Below are 20746 nucleotides of genomic sequence, written 5' to 3'. Positions count from 1 at the left end.
GAACATACCCGTCGCGCTCCCCCTAATCGCCTTCACAACGTTTAAAGCGTCTGCGAACGATGGTCGACGCGAGTATGATAGGCTACTGTGTTGGCACTGTTACTTAATGGATGGTAGTGATTAGGGGAACCTTGCCACTTGTGGTCTCTGTGCTGGGTGATAGCTGAGGGTTCCAATGATTCTTGTGATAGATCTTGACAGGGGTTGAAGGCGGTTATGTCGCTTTCGGTTCTCGAAATAGTTATAAGAACCGGAATAATATTGGAACAGCTGTGAGTGGACAAGGCTCCGGCCTATATCGGCTCTGGTTCTGCAGAAATTTTGGTTCCTTAGGACGGTTATTCAGAACATCGGTTCTGAATAACTGTTTCAGTCACAACGCTTATATAACTGTTTGAAACAGTTATTTTCGGAACCGTTTCAAGTGTTTCAACCCCTGCCTCTAGAGAAGCTTCAGTTTCCTTGTGTCTGCTTGTTGTCTCTAGTATATTACCTACTTTGGGAATTTAGATTTTATGGACATACCTATGTCACTCCAGAGTTTGGTTAATTCTGAAGGTTCCGCTGTTCAAGGGTTAATCGTTCCACCGTAATTAACGGGGTTGTGCGCCGTGGTGGGCCGAAGAGTAGGTAACTCTTTGCGAATTTTTTGTGCAAAAACGGCGCGACAAATTAATTTAAGGTTTGGCAGACTGTTTTATTGTATCTTGAGCTATTATTCTGAATTTTTGTGTTGCAGTGAAGATAAGGAGGTGGCAGATACAGAGGGTTGACTGAGAGCGTTGAACGAAAATCGGGTGGTTCTGGCGTTGACGGAATGTACTGTAAGGGTTATCTGAAACGCAAAGAGGGAAAGAGATTCTTAATCTGTATGAATGTGGCTATCTGTGGTAGTAGATTTATTGTCGTATCTGTTACCGTTCCTTTTTTATTTAAAGAAATTTTCCCGATTTTGGGGCAAAACCTCTTTCAGACTCAAACCAGGGTGCTTCAACTTCTTCAAATGGCTGCCATTTTAACATTTTTTTTTTTTTCTTAAGGGGTTATACCTAGTCAGGAGGCCGAAAAGAGGCGAATGTTTGTGAATTTTTTCTTAAACAGTGGAAGCATATATTTTTACAGATTTTTTGCACTTAAAAGAGCAACATTTAAAGAACACTTGGTAATTTTTTTGTAGAAAAATATTTACGTTTACAATAAAAATACAACGACAAGCCAGAAGCCTTTTTAAAAATGGTGAGCAAGATATCTCAAATACTACTGACCAATCTTTCTGAAATTATGTGGGCTTATTTTTTATATAAGACTCTACTGAATGACGGAGGCATTTTTTTCCATTGTACAGTTTCGATTTTGTCAAAGAAAAACGGCCATTAGTGATAACCATGAAGCCATTTTTCGTGGATATAAACGAAACTATACAATGGAAAAAATGCCTCCGCCATTCAGTAGATTTTTATATAAAAAATAAGCCCCCTACATTTCAGAAAGATTGGTACAGTAGTATTTGATATATCTTGCTCACAGTTTTTAAAAAGGCTTCTTGGATGTCGTTGTATTTTTATTATAAGCGTAAATATATTTCTACTAAAAATTACCAAATGTTCTTTAAATGTTGCTCTTTTAAGTGCAAAAAGTTCTGTAAAAATATACGCCACCGCTTTTTCAAAAAAAATTCACAAACATTCGCCTCTTTTCGGCCTCCTGACTAGGTATAACCCCTTAATGCATCTACTACCACAGATAGCCACATTCACATAGATATATATTAAGAATCTATATCAGTACTTTCTTTACTTTCACTTCCTTACTTAGATTATTTTTCAACGCTCTCTCTCTATACCTGTCATGTTATTTTTTCACTGTCACACAAAAATTCAGAACACTAGTACAAGATACAATAAAACAGCCTCCCAAACCTCAAATTAATTTGTGGAACCGTTTTTGAACAAAAAATTCACAAAGAATTACCTACTCTTCGGCCCAACAAGGCGCGATCCCCCCTTAAATCGTTCCACAGGAATGATAACTTAAGGAGTTTGAATACAGACCGGAGATCGGATTAAACAGAATTGCTCGTATACCGTATTAGCATAAAGAACTGGCTCTATAACGTTATTACCCTCCTTTTGATCTTCTCAACAAAAAAATCCTCAATTTCCTGCTCACCAAGCTTTCAACGTTTCGTGCGTTCCAGGATTCTGCCTCCTTCGCCTCCCCCCCCCCCCCCCGCTTCGCTACCAAGCAGGGGATTATCATTACGCGCCTGTTATTAGATAGAGGTAAATCCCCCTTTCATCTTTCGAGCGAATTTCGCCTCTGACCTCGCGTTATTGAGTTGAACGCCGTCGTTAAAGCAATCGCGCGAACACTTGCCTCTTGGGATTCTAATTAACAATGCACGCTGATTCTATTTAAGAGATGGTTCAAGAGAGACCTTAAACGCTTAAGGGGGGAGTCCTATTCTTTGGGCTAAAAACATCGCGAATTTTTCGATTTTTTTTTTTAACAAACTAGCAATTCGAACCAGGGTGCCGATAAGTTATATACTTCTTTGATTACAAAAAAAAATTGGCACAAAATTGTATAGCAAAAGTTCAAGTTTCAGACCTTTCAATTTGAAAAGTTTTCACACTCCTCAAAAAATTAATTTTTTTCTGGATCATCAAATTATGGCTAGGTACATACAGTAAAACGCCGTTTTATTTTTCTATTTCAGATTACCAGGAATTTAAATATCATGTAAACCAGCGGACAACGAATTTTGCGCGGCGTGTTGGTCTATCATGTACAACTCCTATATTTTTTATTAAAATTTAATAAAAAAAAATATATTACTTCCTCAAAGATGCATTAAAATATGGTCCAAATTTCAGATGAATCAAATCGCTAGTTTCTTAAAAAAAAAATCCCCAATTTCGCAATGTTTTTAGCCCAAAGAATAGGGTTCCCCCTGAATGAATCTGCAAAACAATCGAGTCAAACACAATTACCAGGGGTTCAGTTTTAATATATCTACTTACAAACTAAATAAGTACGACAGTCTACATAAACAGCAACTATTAAGCATCCCCCAAAATACATAGAAATTAATAAGCGCGGAACCTTATTTGTGGGTCAAAAAGTTCAGTGGCTAAACGCTTCCTCTACCCAGCGTTGCCCCTAACAAAATACCCGATTGCTACCACGACACAACCCCCAGTAGGATACTCACGAAATCATCGAAACATTAAACTAACTAGCATACGCCAGCCGCCATCGACGGCAGCGATTACCCAGCCACTCCGTCGGCTCACCCCCAGAATAATCGCTACATACCCCGTTCCTCGGCGGACGCAGCTTCTCCCCGACGAGTCCATCGAGATTTTCCTCGACCATCCAGGTCCCTCGTGCCGAAGATCTCAATCAATCCACGTTGCATCGCGCGAAGACGTCCTCCGCGCACCCCCCATTCCCTGGCGGCGTCAGAGGCCTCGCCGGAAAATCCACGAGGCGAGGTAGGGGGTCGATTGAGACGTGGCGGGGTGTGGCCGGGCCTGGGGATTAACCCCTCTGACAGCCAATCATATTCGCGGCAACCCCACCAGCCCGGATCACTGGCAAAGCGCGGCCGAAACTGTCGTCCTCCCTCTCCAAGCAACCCCCCACCGCTAATTGCCCTCGCTTTAATATCGCATGTGGAATGAGAACTGGCTGGCAGGGATGGCGCGGAAGGGGAGGGTGATAAGACAACAGAATGCGCCCGCAGAAGCCAGGAACAGAAGCCTGGGTCCGTTTTGTGTGCGTTTTCCGCGACATCTACATCGGGGATGACGGTGTGCACGCTTGCAGATTTCACGTCACGCTCCCGTCGAGCCTGGCCCCCGCGCGGTAATGCTCGATTTTAGGGGGTGGGCGGGGATGAATCGCGAGGTTTGTTTGCTTTATTAATGATCCCGCGATTATCGAGGAGCCGCGCGCCGCGCCAGCGTAACAGAGATTGATCGACGGCTGGAGTCAATTTGCGTCATCGAGAGGCGCTCGGCGATGATGCTCGTGGAGGCTGAAGCGGGGTGCTCCTGTGAGTTCCTTCTGGCATTCAGAGGTGGCTATTTTAATGTCTCAAAGAGCTACGACATATGACAGTTAAACACAGTACCTTCACACCCCCCCCGTAATCGGGCGGGTGTAATTAATCGTTCATCCGGGGGTGTTCATTTTTAACGCCGCCGGATTAATTAAAGATTTCTCAGCGGCGGAGGGGGTGGCGGAAATTCGCCGAAGCGAACGGAACTCTCGCCACGGGGATCGTCGTCTTCGCCTTCTATATTGGCCCGTAAGGGCGGCTCTTATAAAGCGGAGCAATTATCCGGGTAAAATACTCTGCGAAATTTCCGTGATAAATTTCGGCTCGTAATAAGGGTGAGTCGCAAGTCATTTGGTCCTGGTCTCGAGAGGGAGGGCCCCGGGTATCGGGCTTCAATAGAAATTCTTTCGCCACCCCTTCCTTTCCCCGTGCACGCCCCTTACCCCTCCCGGCGCCCGTTTAATTTAAACATTTGTCGCTAATCTCATTCAATACTGCCGCGAGTAGCTTCCTCCAGTCGAAAGCTAATAATTACCGACTCCGAATGCAGTACGAGGAGGGTGGATGCTGGGGACGTTAGGGGATGCTTTTCTTCCGCCGTCGCCTCTGCGAGCGGAGGAGAGCTGGAGTGCCTTGAAATTAAAATGTGCCGTCGTAAAATTCCGCCATTCCCGCCCTTTTAACATTTATATTCGTTCTCTAACCCTTTCCGTTAATTGAGAGGCGAATCAAGGGGAATTTAGGCGGGCCTCGGCAGGCGATCTGCGAGCTGGCGCTTTGAAGTTCGGAGACTGCGGTCGTTAAAAATTCAATTTCGTGTTTCAGTTTACCGCATCGTTATACGCTGGCCTTTTGAATTCCCAACTTTGCGGAACTTAGCGGGCCCCGAGGGAAATATACGACGTAATTACGCGGATCCATTGTCCGGTCCTCTTGAAATATGTAAGGAGTGGTTCAAGTAAATTTGGGATTTATTGCTCAATCCCAACTTCATAATGGCCCCGGGGGACGTTTTGTCTGAGCATCGTCTATTAAATTCGACTCCATTTTCTTATTCCTGACAGCCTCGGTGGATCGATACAGAGCAACAAATTTGCAATATCTTTTAAGAGAAGCCACTTGGGGAGGAAGAGGCCGTTACATCCACCTAGAGGTCCGGAAAAAGCGTACAAGTTCAGGATTTCTTTGGGGAAAAGTATAAGTGAAAATCATACGCAATGTTTTTCTACTGAAAGATACATCTTTTAACTACATCATTCTAAATTTTCATGAGAAATTATTATTAACTAAAGGAGATATCGGCTTGGATATGAGTCGTGTTTTTTTAATCACTAGCTGGTGGGGATTCCCAAGGGCAAATGATGAATCTGAGAGCAAAAATTCGAACAGATTTTAAAAATATATAACATCCAGAAGTACCTGACGTTCTCGCATTTTTAAACTTTGCTTTCAATTTTGCAATAACGGAAATACTTGCAAAACCTTGTTGAAAAAGAAGAAGAATTTTTCCACCGAAATACCATATTTCGACTTCAGACGGTCGCCCTTTTTTACCAAAATACAATATTAAAATTCGGAGAACGTCGGGTACTCGTAAAAGTTATTACTTTTTAAAACCTATTTGAATTTTTGCTGTCAGATGCGTCGTTTCGCCTAGGGAATGTCCACCAGCTAATGCTTAAAAAAAAAAAACACGACTCATATCCAAGCCGATATCTCCTTTAGTTAATAATAATATCTCATGAAAATTTATAATAATATAGTTAAAAGGTGTATCTTTTAGTAGAAAAACATTGTGTATGATTTTCACTTATACTTTTCCCCCCAAAAAATCCTGAACTTGTATGCTTTTTCTGCACCTCTAGGTGAATGTAACCCCTTAACCCGCTTTGCGTCAAGTGTATTCAACGTTCAGTGATAGATTCGGGAAATTCGAAATCCGCCGGCAGAACGTGCGCGTAATTGCGACAAGAAGGCGAGCAAGACGATGACGCGGGAGGAAAAGTCGACAAGACGTAAAACCTGGACGTAATTAAGCTCTTGCCTCGGAACTTAAGCTCCTTAGAGGTTTCCCGAGGTACTGAAATTCCCGCATACCCGTCAACGTCTAATGAGGGGATTGCGGATGAAGTTTCGGTCCGGGAAGGGGCAATTAGGCGAACTGTACTTGCCTCCAGGTCTGAGAATCGTGTGAACAATAACAAGCAGCAACATTTAGATGAACAGTCACCTAGCGAGCCTAAAACGTGACCGTAGGTATCCGTAGATCCCAAGCTGGCAGCTTAAAAGATTGGCTAGTAAGAATCTGCCTCGGCCACAGCCACCGGTAGCAGCGACAGGTCCACCGTCACCCAAAGATCACCAAGTCCCAGAAACGGGGGGCACTCGAACGGAATCATCGCCCGCCAAGTGAATCCATCAGAGCTAGTCCGACTGTCCCCGATCCTTGGGCGACGCAAGAAAGATCGCCGGGACAAAATTAAACGACCTCATCATCATTAGAACGGCCACCTAATTACTGGGAACGTCTTAGACGCGGATGACATCGTCGAGGAAGGAAAACGCGGAGACACTTGGCGTTGTTCGTCTTCGTGTGGGTGTACACGAAGCTCATCTCTACCGTCTCTGCCGACGTCAATGAGACCTGCTGTGCGGGAGGTGGGGGTTGGATAAAGGGGGGGGGGGATAAGCCGCGTGGGTTTACACAGGAAAGCTTATTAATGGGGCTTACGAGGGGTGGGAGAGAGGACAGGATAGAAGACCTAGAACAGGACCAGAGTGGAAGAACGAGCAGGCCTTGAGAGCCGCCGCTGGATCGTGGCTGGATGGTTTGAGGGTGGAGGGTGGAAAAAAAGTAACAGACTCCCCGCAAATAACCCCCACGATGCTCGTCGTGGGCGTGCCCTGGCGCCGGGGTGATGGCAGGATCCGGCCAATCGGGCTGCGCCGTGCCGCCGGGCTTCCTTCGTCGGACGAAAAAATATTGACCGCGGCGAGGGGGTATTCCGCGGTCCATTTGGGGGTTGCGGAGGTGAAACGCAACGCTTGGACTGATTGTTAGGAGAGTGGCGAACGGGGCCAGGGGAGGGAAGGGGGTGGGCGACGGTGCAGGGTGAATACCCCCCTCGTCACGTACGGGATCATTAGCCGGATATCCTTAGTCCTGTTGGCCAACCCTCTCTGATAGCGGTGATCCTCGTGCCTGACATCATTATCCTGGGATGCTGTGCAGCGCCAGCGCGGCTCCGCCGTTCCTTCCAGCCTGCTCTCGTCGTCGCCTCGCCACGGCTCCTCGTGTTTTTCCCCATTGTGCCGACGCTCCGGAAGCACCGCGGCCCTCGGACCAACGTGGACCAGTTCCCCTGCTAGTTTCGACGACCGAAGCGCGCGATGTCGGTGCGCGAGCCCTTCCGTCGAACAGCCACGCTGTGAAGTGGTGTTCAGTGGTTTAGGAGGTTCAGGGACCGAAGGTTTCGACCGTAGCTGGGACAGTTTCGTCGATGATGGGCAGCGTCGTCGAGACAGCAGTGGGCATTGTTCTCCCGCGAGAAAAATAAGCACGTGTGACACTAGGTATGAAAGTGCCACGCAGCGTTCCGTTCTGAATCCGTGCAGAGATACCTACGATAGACGTGCACCGATCGAGCCCTACCGACGCGCAACGAGACCCGTCCGCGAATAAAAGCGTCCCGGACGATTATGGAGCCCAGCGATCCGTCGGGAAGGTTGACCGTCGAGGACCTGTCAGACTGCAGGAGCGAGAGCAGCCACTCCGAGACTCACCTGAGAGCCTTCCAAGACTACGAGCGGATTAAGGAGCTGAATCTGTCGGTGGAGAAGTCGAAGGAGGACCTACCAACAGAGCCAAAGGACTTCCACCTGGGCCTGGAGCCCGGTAGGACACCTATCCGCTTCCAGGAGTTCGAGAACGCCACCAGGAGCCTGCCGATGACGCTGAACAAGGGCAAGGACTTTGGATACATCGCGAGCAACCTGAACGAGATGACCTATCCGCTGGATAGATCGAATGAAAACGACGACTCGGTGGACACGAGCAACCTCTGCAGGCCCAAGAACCCGACGGCCAAAGACCTTCTGTTCAACCTTCGCGACAGCAGGCAGAAGAACGCCCACGCTGCGCTGTCGTTAGACAGGTACGGCAAGGATCTGAATTTCGCCGTGTCTGAGAAGGACATCAAGGATTTCGGCCTGCTGAAGAATTACAACCTCGATCGGATGAAGGAGTTCAACCTGTCGCTGGACAGGATGAGGGACGGCCACATCGGCAACTTCGCGCTGGAGAGACTACGAGGGGGTGCTGGACTGATGGAGAACCCTGGCATGCTGGAGCACAACGAGTTCAAGAATATTCAGGTGCAACCGAGGAACCAGAACCTGGAGGCCATCGCGCTGGAGCGCATGAGACGCTCTCACATGCTGGGCACGGATCTCACCGCACAGAACCTGTCGTCACAGCTGCCTCATCCGCACTCCATCACGCAGATGCAGCACTCGCAGCAACAGCAACAACAGCAGGCCAAGTCATTCACTATCGACGCCATTTTGGGGCTGAGGAACAATCCCAGGGAGAAACGTGGCCAGCAGCAACAGTACAAGAAGCATCAAGGTACGTAATCCTCACGGTGTCTGACCGATCTGCGTGGCTTCTACTTGGAAGCTTTGCTGAAGAGACCGAACGTGTTCAATGATATTTCTGTTTACGAGAGGGAACGTACGTGAAAATGTGGGTTGGCTGAGGGTGGAGACGTAGGAGGTAACAGAGAACTTTAAAGGCGACTCTTAAGCAGCTAGCAGACTGTTTACTATTTTGTTTCTTGTGTTTGGAACGTATCTTTCTTGATTGCGTTGGGAGGGAAAAGTTTCTTGGTACTTTGGAACGCAGTTTTGATCAGATGAATGGGGAGTTGCTTTGAAATAGCCTTCTGGTTAATTTCAGGAGGCTTTATATATTTATTGTTAATAATAGTTTAAACTGCTGATGTTTGCAAAGCAAAACTAGTATATCGGAAGGAAAATATATAAAAAAAATGTAATATTAAACGATTTTATTAAAAATGCACTAAAAACTAAACAATAATTTTTTTCTTGTACTACAATTTCGATGGTGTTTTTCACTTCAAATAGAATCGTGGAGCAGGATGTTTCATAACAGAATATGAATCAATTTAATACAGAATCAAGCGTCGAAATGAATTTGTTGTGAGATATCCTGCTCCACGATTTTATTTAAAGCGAAACAACACCATCGAAATATGTAGTACAAGAAAAGAATTATTTTTTATTTTTTAGTGCATTTTTAATGAACTCGTTTAACATAAAATTTATTTTTATATATTTCTATATTTTCTAGTTTTTAGTGTTTATGGATATACATTTCACAGCCCAGACTTCTTTACAAATATCCTTTATTTAATTTCAAATCGCGATGCGACTAGCGACCCGAACGCAGCGGCTTTTTGTCGTTTGGATTTGTGGTTATGGGTTATATTTATTGATGACTGGGCAATTTATTCACCCCCTCGGGGTTAATTTTTATTTAAAATATTGTATTGCATCATCCAAACTACGCACGCCCGCAAAGTTCCAAGTTAATTGGATAGTTGGAGGTGGGTTAAAATTGAGTTACCAGATTTGAACCATACAAACATACATACCTACATGCATATATACAAGAAACAAACAAACAGAGGATCGAAGCTGAATAAAATCGTTTAAAAATATTCTTCACTTCGGACGAATTTCAATTCAAAACAAATGCAAATGAGAAAACACCGTGACAACAGTTCATTGGCACGCAGTCTGGTGAAAATTTCTGTATCGATTTTATGCCTTGATAAATTTCTGTTCGTCTTGGCTGCGACTGAGAAGTGGTAGAAATTCTCACGATTTGGTAATCAATCGACATCGTGATACCTTTAGTCACCCACCGGTAACATCGTTTTAATCACAAGGTATTGAATTATAAGATGTCTGACGTTTCCATAACCTACTAATTTTCACAAATTTCTTTAACAGAACTTCATTTACTTTCCACATTACACTCATTAATTAGCCCCAAACCACCCACTTGGTCCTCCCTGCAACCCCCTTTCAATATCCCCGACATTCCAAAGCTAACAAATCCCCGAAATCTCCTTCACTCCAAGCGAACAAAGCATCCAGTTCCACCTTCGAATCTTCCACACCCCGAGCCACCGAAATTAACATTTCCCCGCCCCGAATCACGCAAATTCGCCAAGAAAGCAATCGTCATCCCTCAAAGGCGCTTGGTCCTTCACGCCAGCCGTCCGTTTGCAGGTCAGGAAGGCGGCACGAAGAACGGCAGCTCGAGCTCGTGTTCCGGCGGCGGTGGGAAGCTGAAGAGGGTGCGGACCATCTTCACCGCCGAGCAGCTGGAGCGGCTGGAGGGTGAATTCGCCCGCCAGCAGTACATGGTCGGCCCGGAGAGACTGTACCTGGCGCACGCACTCAGGCTGACGGAGGCCCAGGTGAAGGTCTGGTTCCAGAACCGTCGCATCAAGTGGCGTAAGCACCACCACGAGCAGCAGAGCCAGAGGGTGCACGAGTTCCAGCGCACCCTGAACTCGTCGCTGGAGCACGAGGACAGCAACGAGGCCGACAAATGGTGAAAGGGCACCGCGTTCCTCGATCGAGCATCGCCACTTCGTTTCCTCGTTTCGCCCCTCCGTGTTGCCACTCCCGTTGCTCGATCCTAGAGACGTTCGACTCCTCGCTTGGGACGCGATCAGGAAGAGTCTGACCAAGAGTTTCGACGGGACTCTCGGCTGCGTTCCATCGTTTCTTTCTCATATTCCTTCATCCCGCGATCATCGTGGATCACCGTGTGTTTCGAGAGGGAAGCTTGCCCGGTAAACTTTTCGCTGATGCTCGCTGAATAGGCTCGTGTGATCGACGGAACAGGGAGGACTGCTCGTGAATCGGCTCTGGCCTTGGACCGGTATTTAACGAAGACTATTGGGGGGGGGGAAGGGTGGTTCGAGGACCGCTGAATTGTGCGACACGTGAAATTGCAGATAGCACGTGCCTTTTTTTAGTGGACGAGTTGATCCTTTGTTCAGCGTTGTCTTCGGTATTCTTGAACGACGATGCAATAGTAGAAAGTCAGAAGAAAGGGACATAGGAGGGTATGAGAATACTCGGACGCGCGAAAGGACGTTTCATCATTTCTCGGGTATCAAATTGCAACTGCTAGAATTGCGATCATGAAGCACGTCGACTATAAATCGAAGTGTCCGCCGCACGCGTTCTCCGAGAGTAGAGACCCGGCTGATGCATACAACAAGCAGAGGAGGAGCCAGTCTGTGGCGTTTGGCAGGAATTGCAGGTGGGTATCAGAGCAGCGAAAACTAACGCGTGATATCGCCTGAGGATTACATAAATCATTCTCTTTGGTCGTGTTCCCAAGGAATCCGGAAACAGTGGCGAGCTACTACGCCGCCGCGACTTCTTACAAGCCGCAAAAGGGTTACGCGGGTCCCAGTCCGACGTACTCCAAGTACCCATCGCCTCAGAGCCCCGAGATGTCACACCATGGCCTCCAAAGTCACTCCAAGCTCTGCAGAGACAAGCATTACCTTCCGAACTTCTCGACTGCCAGGAAGAATCGCTACGGCGAGGAGTTTGGGGACAGTGAGAAGTTGAAGTACGCGGAGGAGAAGCTGGAGAACTTCATTGACGACAATGGGGAGGAGGAAGCAGAAGAAGAAGGTATAGATTAGATGATTGGACTGGGTTCAACCGTGGAGTATTAACACTTGAGATTTCTTCTGACAGAGGACGTTCACGAGGAGCCAGGTGACTACCTGAACAAGGATTACGAGGAGCAGGAGGCGGACGACGAAACAGACGAAGAATCTGACATATCTCCGCAGGCCCATAGAGCTCCGAGGGAGGGCAAGAAAGAGGCATTGCTGAGGGAACAACGATGGAGAGCCACGGAGCAGCAAGAAACACGAAGACTTCGTTGCCAGCAGCGCGGGGCTGTGGGCCAAGGCCATACGTCGCCCTCCAGGTTTGTAAAAGGGGATATCATATACTATAATTGGCATTCCTAATCATTTAATAATAATAATACTTTCGAGCGGACAATACAACAAACATCGTGTACATAAATAAAGAAGTAAAGAATTTAAGAGTTATAAAGAGTTCGCCGTGTAAATGCAGGTTACATCTACATAATGCCACTTGAAACCAGGGCTCTCTGATTTATATAATTACCAGCTAGTAATTTCGTTTTATCAAGCAGTTTCTAGTTAAACGTGTGTCTTAATTTTGCAACTATAAATCCTGTTTCCATATCTCTAATTTCCTAGCCTAGTCATACAGATAATCTTTGTGATACAGTCAGGGGCAGCGTGAATTTTTTCCGGCCCAGGTCCCAAATTTATGTGGGACCAAAAATATAATGCATTTGTATGTACTTCTAAATTTTATAATAATAAATATCTGAGCATAGGGCCCCGCAAAATTTACGCTGAGCTTTTCGTGGACCGCGGGGCCTTATAAAGAAATTTTATAATAATACATATCTGCGCATAGGGCCCTGCAAAATTTACGCGAAGCTTTTTGTGGACCGCAGAGCCTTTTAAAGAAATTTTATAATAAAAATAATAATTTTCTGTGCATAAGGCCCCGCAAAATTTACGCTGAGATTTTCATGGGCCGCAGGGCCCTTTAAAGAAAATTTATAATAAATATCTGCGCATAGGGCCCCGCAAAATTTACGCTGAGCTTTTCATGGGCCGCAGGGCCCTTTAAAGAAAATTTATAATAAATATCTGTGCATAGGGCCCCGCAAAATTTACGCTGAGCTTTCCGTGGAACGTGGAGCTTTTTAAAGAAATTTTATAATAATACATATCTGCGCATAAGGCCCCGCAAAATTGACGCTAAGCTTTTCATGGACCGCGGGGCCTTTTAAAGCGCGCGATTGAGTTACAGAGAACGCGCTGGAATAGTAAATTTACTTATAATTAATACGCGATATTGAGAGTCTAATGGGAGTAGCTATTCGAAGATGATAGTGATTAGGGACGAGTAGGTACCTACAGACCTGAAAGAATACTCTGATCAGGTACTGCCACGATTTCGTCGACCACGAGATTCCCGAGCCCTTATCAGAAGAAGACTTCGTCCCAACGTCGCTGAAGAACCCATCGAGGAGACCAGCCACGGACTACCATCAGTGCCCACAGTCCAGGAGCGAGTCCGATCGATACGATGCCGCCGCACTGCCGATCCCATCGTCTCGAAGAGCCCGAACGAAGCCAGAGATCGACCAGCTGATCGAGGCGGAATTCGGCAAGACGAGAAAGTGCAATCGCTGCGGCAGCCTGTCGAACAAGAAGAGCGAGTCCCCCACGAAGAACTGCTGCAGATTCGATGATCGCGCCAGCTTTCCTACCAAGGGACCAATTGGTACGCTTCTTCCTAACTTTACCTTTCATTCCAGTTTCTTGACCGTTCACCTCGGTCACGCAGAGCTACCGAATCTCCAGTGCAAGCACCTACTGTATGGCTTGCAACGAGATTCGTTAAGCAGTGCTCTCACTGACTCAAACTTTGCTAGAATCATGAATGAAAACTATGTCCAATTGACTTGCAACCGCAGATACTGCTAACTAGTATCTATCCCAGTCTGTGCGTTTGATAGTCACCACCTTTCCTTCCTGACATTCCAGGCGACGAGCCCGAGAGCCACGAGCAACAATTCTGCGGCCGCTACATCTCCAGGCACAGCTCCAAATACGCAAACGGTGCCAATGACAACCCGACACCCCCGTATTCGTCAAAGTCGCGCAGATCCAGGGACCTGAAGTCGCCGACGATCTACGAGGTCCCCGAGCAGATGGAGAAGATTCCCGACTACTCGCGATCCTCTCCGAGATACCACAGAAAATTCGCCGACGTGTACCCCGAGAAAATGAGATGCTCCGTGCACACGTCCCACGGCCTCCCGCGAATACCGTCCCGGTACGAGGAGTGACGGAGGGAGCCGGACGGATGTCCCGATGCGAGTCTTCTTCGACTCTCCGAGGGCGGAGGAGCGTTGGAGAGCGAAGGGGATGGATCGACGTGCGTGGAAATTTCGTGATGTTCGGTGAAAGCATTCAGGAACCGAAAATTCGCGTACCATTGCGGGAGCGAAGGCTCTTCCCCTTCGTTTCGGGAATGCGCAGTATCTCCGTGTACGAACTTGTTCCGCTCTCTCGGAATGGAAGTTTGCGGATGTGTGTGTTGATCGAGAACGTAGAAAATGAACCCTGCTCGATCCAGAGCGAAAGACGGGGCACGAGAATCGAGAATGTATCACGAGGTAGTAGCGTATATCTCCTGTTCGGTCGTTCCCCTCCCACTGGTTGTGTAATATATATTTTTGTAACTGTCCCCGAGTAACTGTAGACGTCGACGTGCGCTCTGCGCAATCAGACCTCCGCATCAATAGCACGATGTACATATAGGCGAAGCTAATTCGACTAGGGTCAATATGTCCTCCGCTTACCTACCGTCTTCGGTGTGATGATCTTCGTTCTAACCACGTTTCTTCGGCACTGGCGCACAAAATCCACTGTATATATTAAACGTGACACCGCTGCTATCATTCTGTGTGCACGTACGCGTACATGTTGCAAAAGAATAAACTTTCGAATCTGTACACCACGAGTAGAACTCTTCACCCTCGCCACCCTCCTCGACGGTCCCCTGGAAACGAAACGACATGTTGATTTTTAAGGAGAGAAGTATTCACTTTTTCCTTCAATCTTTGCTCATGGGAGGTGAACTTCGAAATGGCGAAGCGAAGAAAAGAGTCAAACATTTTTTTCTGTTCTAAAAATTTACTGAAGGCTCGTTGCAACTGGGGTGCAATTTCCAGAGCGTAATTTAGAACCTTTTATTCATCCTTTTTTTTCGGATGTCAGTGGAATTGAATACTTGAAATACACGTTTTGCAGGGATAAAATTTAAGAAAGCAGTCGTGCTCTTTTAGGAGAAGCTTTATTAAAGATTTCCACTGTAGTAATACGACTGAAGCAAGGATAAAAACAATGTTTCTCAGTCAAGGATAAGTCCAGAGATTAAGCTATCGAAAAACTGCCTGCGATGTCCCTTCCTCTCCCCACAATTAGTACTAATTAATTACTGTTACTGCTTAAACTCCGTCTGGGATTTTATTCGCCTGGCTACAAGGGGGTGCAGCTTTTTACCCAGCCACAAAGGAGGAGGCTCTCCCTCAGAACTTTTGTTTAAATATTAATAACGCGCTGGAACTCTCGCTTTCATGGCACAGTAGACCCGTGCTTCGTTCAATTAAACTTAGTAGCTGTATCATAACGGAACGTCGAAAGTGGATATTACTTATTGCGGCGGAAGTTGGGGGGGTTGAGGTGCTGCAATCAGCAAATTGAAATATATCAAGACTGTACGATTCCAAAACCTGGGAAAGATTATTTATTAAACTTGCAAAAGGGTGTCTTGCGAAGTGGGATAGTAGTCACTTTCCAAATAGATTAGTTTTTAATTTTTCTTTGGAACTTGCAAGGTATGCGGTTAAAACTGATTACACGAGACTATTTAGTTTGCTACCTAATAGGGGCGGAGGGTCAACATAATCGGATCGAATAATGATCAATGGAAGAGCCATGAAGTTGTGGTCATTGATTACACGTACACACGTCGCTCAAGCGGGCGCAATTCCGCCATGGAAAAATCTGATGTGGATGACGTTGGTAACTAATATTCGCTCGTTACGCGCACCCCTTTTGTCGTCGTGATAAATTAGCCGTCGACCCATGTCAAAGGGCTGCAAAGAAAGCAAACCTTCGATGGAGAATCGTACAGACTTCGCTATCACACTAGAGCATCAAGGATATCGATCTGGAACGGGGTGCTTCGCTGCTCTAATCTGTTGTCAACTTCCCTCTCTGGCAAATCAACGTTACCTCTGTCGAATCTAATCCCGATAATCGAGTTACGTTTTGCAGTAATTCGTGAATAAAATTCTGGAGATTCGTCAAGGAACACTACGGTGACGAACAAAGTCTGAAAGGTGCACGGGGGTGTCGTAGATTTCTCCAATTATAAAGCTTAAGCAGATTTAGAAAGTACCGGTAATATTCTCCACCCCTACTCAATTTTTCGGCCACTAAGTTTGCAAAATATTAGAATTTAGAATAAAGTCCCACAGGAAGATTAAAGTAGCTCCACAAATTTGTCTCCTTTATTTAAGTGGCATTTAGACCAGCAATTTCCAGCAACTGGATCTTCTAACACATCTTCAATGGCTTAAGGGGGTAGGTAACGCTCTTCAGCCCAAAATCAGGCGCTTTTTCAAACGCATATTCTGAAGTAATAAATGAATATAAAGTTAATTTTTGTTTCAATTTTTAATCGTCATTTCGTTGACTTTAATGCACAAACAGAAACTTTTAAATATATTTACACGAAAAAAAGTTATAAGTATAAATTTGAGAGCGTGTGCGCGATGCACCGTCTGATGGTGAACACAATTCCGGACAGGCGAATTACCTAAAACACAAAGTAAAGGCATTTTTATAACCTGTAAGAAAGTCCCTATCTTGTGTCGGAAGCAAAATTTTGATAAACAAATTAATACAATTTTTATGTTGATGTATATGTTTTATCCTTTTTTCGAGGGAAAAATATTTTTTATCTTTTTTTCTTAAGAATTTATATTGAAAATGTGCTCCTGACACATTGTAGGGAATAGTTTTCTGCACCTCCCTGTAAATTTTCATTTAAATCGTTGGAGCGGTTTTCGAGATTTTATGTTCACCGTTTTGGAAAACATAGTTTCTGGGAAATCACGTTTAAAGTTCGACATGCAGTTTTGTCGTTATGCGATCTCAAGTGCAGGCTCGTACAATTTTGGCTGTAATTCAATTTTTGGAATTTCGGGGCCCGGTTGCGCTTAAAATACGTAGAAAAGATGTAGCTAGCGGAACATGCAAACATCCTAAAAACCAAATTCCGAAATTTTTTAGGATAACCTACCCCTTAAAGAAGACTTAGAAAGTATCGCTAATATTTTCCACCCCTACTCAATTTTTCGTCCACTAAGTTTGAAAAATATTAGAATCTAGGATAAAGTGTCACAGGAAGATTAAAGTAGCTCCACAAATTTGTCTCCCTTTTAAGTGTCATTTTTTACTACCCTCGTCCGACGTACACATACGACGCGGAATAAGACCAGCAGTTTCCCAAGCAGCTGGATTTTCTAGCACATTTTCAATCACTTCAAACATATGCCTCAGAATCCGCGTATGTATTTTGCATGGAAACATTGAATTAAGAAACCCCTCCAGGAATTCAAAGAAGAAAAGCAAAATCTGGCGCAGAGGGTGGCACACTATTGAAACGTAGGTTTTTGAACAGCCTGGATTATAGGAGGAAGAAATCCGAGCACGGGGACGCGGATCAAAATCGACGAGCGGAGAAAAAGAGTGGAGGTGATAAGCCTCGATATCTCCAGCTACACACCCCCAGCGCGAGATGTAAGCTCCGCCTATCCCTGGGGTTACACTAGGGACTTCCAAGACCCCCGTGAACCTCCCACCTCCAGCAGAGGGATAACCCAACCCTCGTTTCCATCGTCGTTGGCATCCGCGGCATTCCAATTAGCTCGCGAATCAAAAGAGCCCCACTGCCTTTGTGGGGTCTCACCCTACCCCCCTGTTAAACTGTCTCCTTCTCTCCCGAATCCCCCCTCCGTTTCGCTCCTCTTCACCCGTCCGCTCCTTCGTCCTTCTCTTTCCTCCGCTCACGCATCCACCCTCCTCCCCCCTCCCCCTCCCCCCCCGCCGCCCGTTCCCGCCGCTCAACAACCCCTCCGCCCCTCTTTCTTTCCTTCCCTCGGATCTCTTTCCCGCGTTTCCATTCTTTTTCCACGCACACATTTTGTCGTCCATACGTAGAATTTCGAGTCGCCCGGGACACCCCCGGCCCCTCGCACCTGCGATGCAACGAATCGCGTAGCGGGTTCCCGAATTCATCGATCTTCGGCGAGCCTCTTCCTCGGCCTTTCATCCCCAGCCGTTCCCCGCTCGTCATCGTACCCAAAGAATAAACGAATCCCGAAAAAAAAAAAAAAGAAGAGACCCGTCGTCCCGCGCGCCCCTTTGCAACGCCTGTAAATGCGCGCGCGAGGGTCCGCCGAGCTAATTGAAATTGGACGAAACCGCTCGTGACGTTTTCCCTCCGGCGGCCGCGACGAAGCGCAACACAAATTTTATTACGGCGCGCCTCCATCCACTTCGTTAGATACCACTTTGTTTATCATTCGCGGATATTAAAATCGTCGGCGCGGTGCGCGCGCGTGCCCACCCACCCCCCCCCCCCGACCCCTCCGCCGGCGCCGCGCTCCCCCCTCAAATTTTCCATAAATTCGCGACTGGCGTGTATTCTCCCCTCCCCCTTTTCGTTGTTGTTTTTTGCGGTCTTTTCAGTGGTCGCGAGCACCCGGGACGGATTCGCGTTTCGCAGATTAAAATCCAACGCTAAGAATTCATCGTGTTCGAGCGAGTCGATGGCACCGTGCCACCCTCCACTCCGCCCTTTTTTCGCCCTCCACCCTCCGGGCTTTTTTATTACTTTTCCCCCGTTTATGAAATCACTCCGGGACCGCGGGGGGACGGCAGGGGGAGGGGGAGGGGGAGGGGGGGGGCAGGATTTTTGCGTTTCCGCTAATTGCCGGGCGAATCGCCGAGCATCCTCGAGGCCGGCCAATTGGAACGGGTCTGGCTTGAAATTGATGTAACCCAGCCGAAATTATGTCAAAGCGTAGCGCCGCGGCGAAACGCGTTATTAAACGTGTTTTAATGTGCAACGGGCGCACAGCCGTCGGATAATCGGCGTTCAAATATTTGTAATTTAAACGCTTTGAGCGAAAACTCCGGCCGAGCCCTTTTCCGTCGCGTCTGCCATCCGTCGCGGTTATTATTTCCCCGAATCGCATCATTAGGTCTATTTAATCTGTGCTCCGATACTGGGCGCATCATTCGCGAGCTTCTTCATTGCTAAGGGGTGGCAGATATCTGTGGAGCACTAGAAACGATGGAGCCACCATTCCCTTCGTTACGTTTCACTTTTTCATCGCTATCGGGATTGATAATGGTCTCCTTAGAGATTAATGTCATTTTTCTTGTTCGAACCTTCGTGGTCACAAGGGGTGTATCGCACCCCAAGAACAATTTTCAAGTTCAAATGGGGATTTATCACAAAAAAATCTCTTCTCGTCGTATCAAAATTTACATTTCTAGAAAAAGAGTATTAGTAAAAAGATTAAAAAAATTAAAAGATTCAAAAATACGAAAATGGTAACTCAAAAAGGATGCTGGGGTGCAATGAACCCTATTTTAAAGACACCCGAGGGTGTACCAATCGCGATAGATCATTGAGTTTATAAGCAACGTCTTTAATGTGCTTTTTCTCCATTCTCATTGCCATTTGTTTTTTTTTTTTTAGCAGCGTAACGGTACACTGATATTTTTTAAAGCAACAGAACTATGTAAGTGCACCCTCCGCACAATACCACCGGGGTCATACGTTCCCTGATATTTCGTTTATTACGAATTTTTCGAGGACCAGAGAGAACAATCGCAGCGATGCGTAGGAAGCCGCGATCATGGAATACGTCGGCACGATCAAAGGGCATTCCTTTGCACGAAATATGCCAGAAACCCGCGTCGGAATCATATCCATCGATGACTGAGCCAGTAATCGGTATAAGCAAACGGTAAAGTGCTGTGTGCAATGGGACTGAAACTGATGCGTCTATCTGCACCCTGCTGGTATGTACAGGAGGAGCTCTCAACGAAGGGTGTCGTTTAATTTAATGCAGCATATTTCCTTGAAGCTCGTGGTTCCCAAGATTTCAAAACCCTTCATGTAGGGTTACTACATGGTATCCAAAGGGAGGACATACCTTCCTTTTTTGACTGAAATGCAGTGTCCTCCTATCACCTAAAAATGTCCTTTTTATTCGACTGCGGCACGCCAAGGAGGGAATTGAATTGCCTGCAGGCAATTGGGTTAATTAAGATTGTCATCATATTATTATCCTATTTATGATAAATAATATTAAGCAGCTTGTAGGCAGTAATTTTATACTATGTCGAAATAAATTAAATCTTGTTTTTGTCATTTTAGTTTGCTTTTTAAGCAGTTGGGTTTTTTAAATTTTTAATTTTTTTGTATTTTATCCACAACTCGATCCACTCCTCCTCGGCTTCACTCGGCAAAATTCCATCACTACGAGGACGTCCTCCTTTTCAAACGATTTCAGACTAGATTGTCCTCCTTTTTCATTTTTGGATCTGGTAACACTACCTTCGTGTGTTTCAAAGATCTGTCGTTAAATTACTTTCAACCGATTCTGTGAGGGTGAACAATAACGATTCCGAGGTCTACTGTGATAGCCAATGTTTCTCCCTCCTGAGTATTTATAAGTACTGCCATGCTGCCCCTATAAATTAATAGGAAAGAAAGGAATTAAGAGACACGGAGGACGTGAAGAAGTGGGACGTTCAAGTAGAACCGCAAAATCAGAGATATACAAGATTTCTACGGTGCCCGACGCTCCTCACCCCCGAAGGGTCGCCCATCCCCGTCTACCGGTCCAAT

General features: G+C 46.2%; 3 protein-coding genes across 4 annotated transcripts in view; all 3 read left to right on the top strand.

The window, feature by feature from the left end:
- LOC143375821 (vanin-like protein 1) overlaps positions 1-20746 on the top strand; it is a 208133-nt gene that overhangs the window by 166528 nt on the left and 20859 nt on the right. The gene's annotated exons all lie outside the window — the stretch shown is intronic.
- Positions 7518-11114, top strand: LOC143375837 (uncharacterized). Its single transcript, XM_076825369.1, has 2 exons — positions 7518-8693; positions 10385-11114. The coding sequence occupies exons 1-2, from the start codon at positions 7766-7768 to the stop codon at positions 10714-10716; spliced, it is 1260 nt and encodes a 419-aa protein (XP_076681484.1). The 5' UTR covers positions 7518-7765; the 3' UTR covers positions 10717-11114.
- LOC143375734 (uncharacterized) lies at positions 11293-14144 on the top strand. The gene is made up of 5 exons (XM_076825139.1): positions 11293-11432; positions 11514-11815; positions 11882-12119; positions 13182-13525; positions 13789-14144. Exons 1-5 carry the CDS (start codon positions 11311-11313, stop codon positions 14091-14093), a joined length of 1311 nt encoding a protein of 436 aa, XP_076681254.1. The 5' UTR covers positions 11293-11310; the 3' UTR covers positions 14094-14144.

Source organism: Andrena cerasifolii, chromosome 13, assembly GCF_050908995.1.
Source record: "Andrena cerasifolii isolate SP2316 chromosome 13, iyAndCera1_principal, whole genome shotgun sequence".
Lineage (NCBI taxonomy): Eukaryota > Metazoa > Arthropoda > Insecta > Hymenoptera > Andrenidae > Andrena > Andrena cerasifolii.
This window is presented reverse-complemented; position numbering and strand designations above follow the sequence as displayed.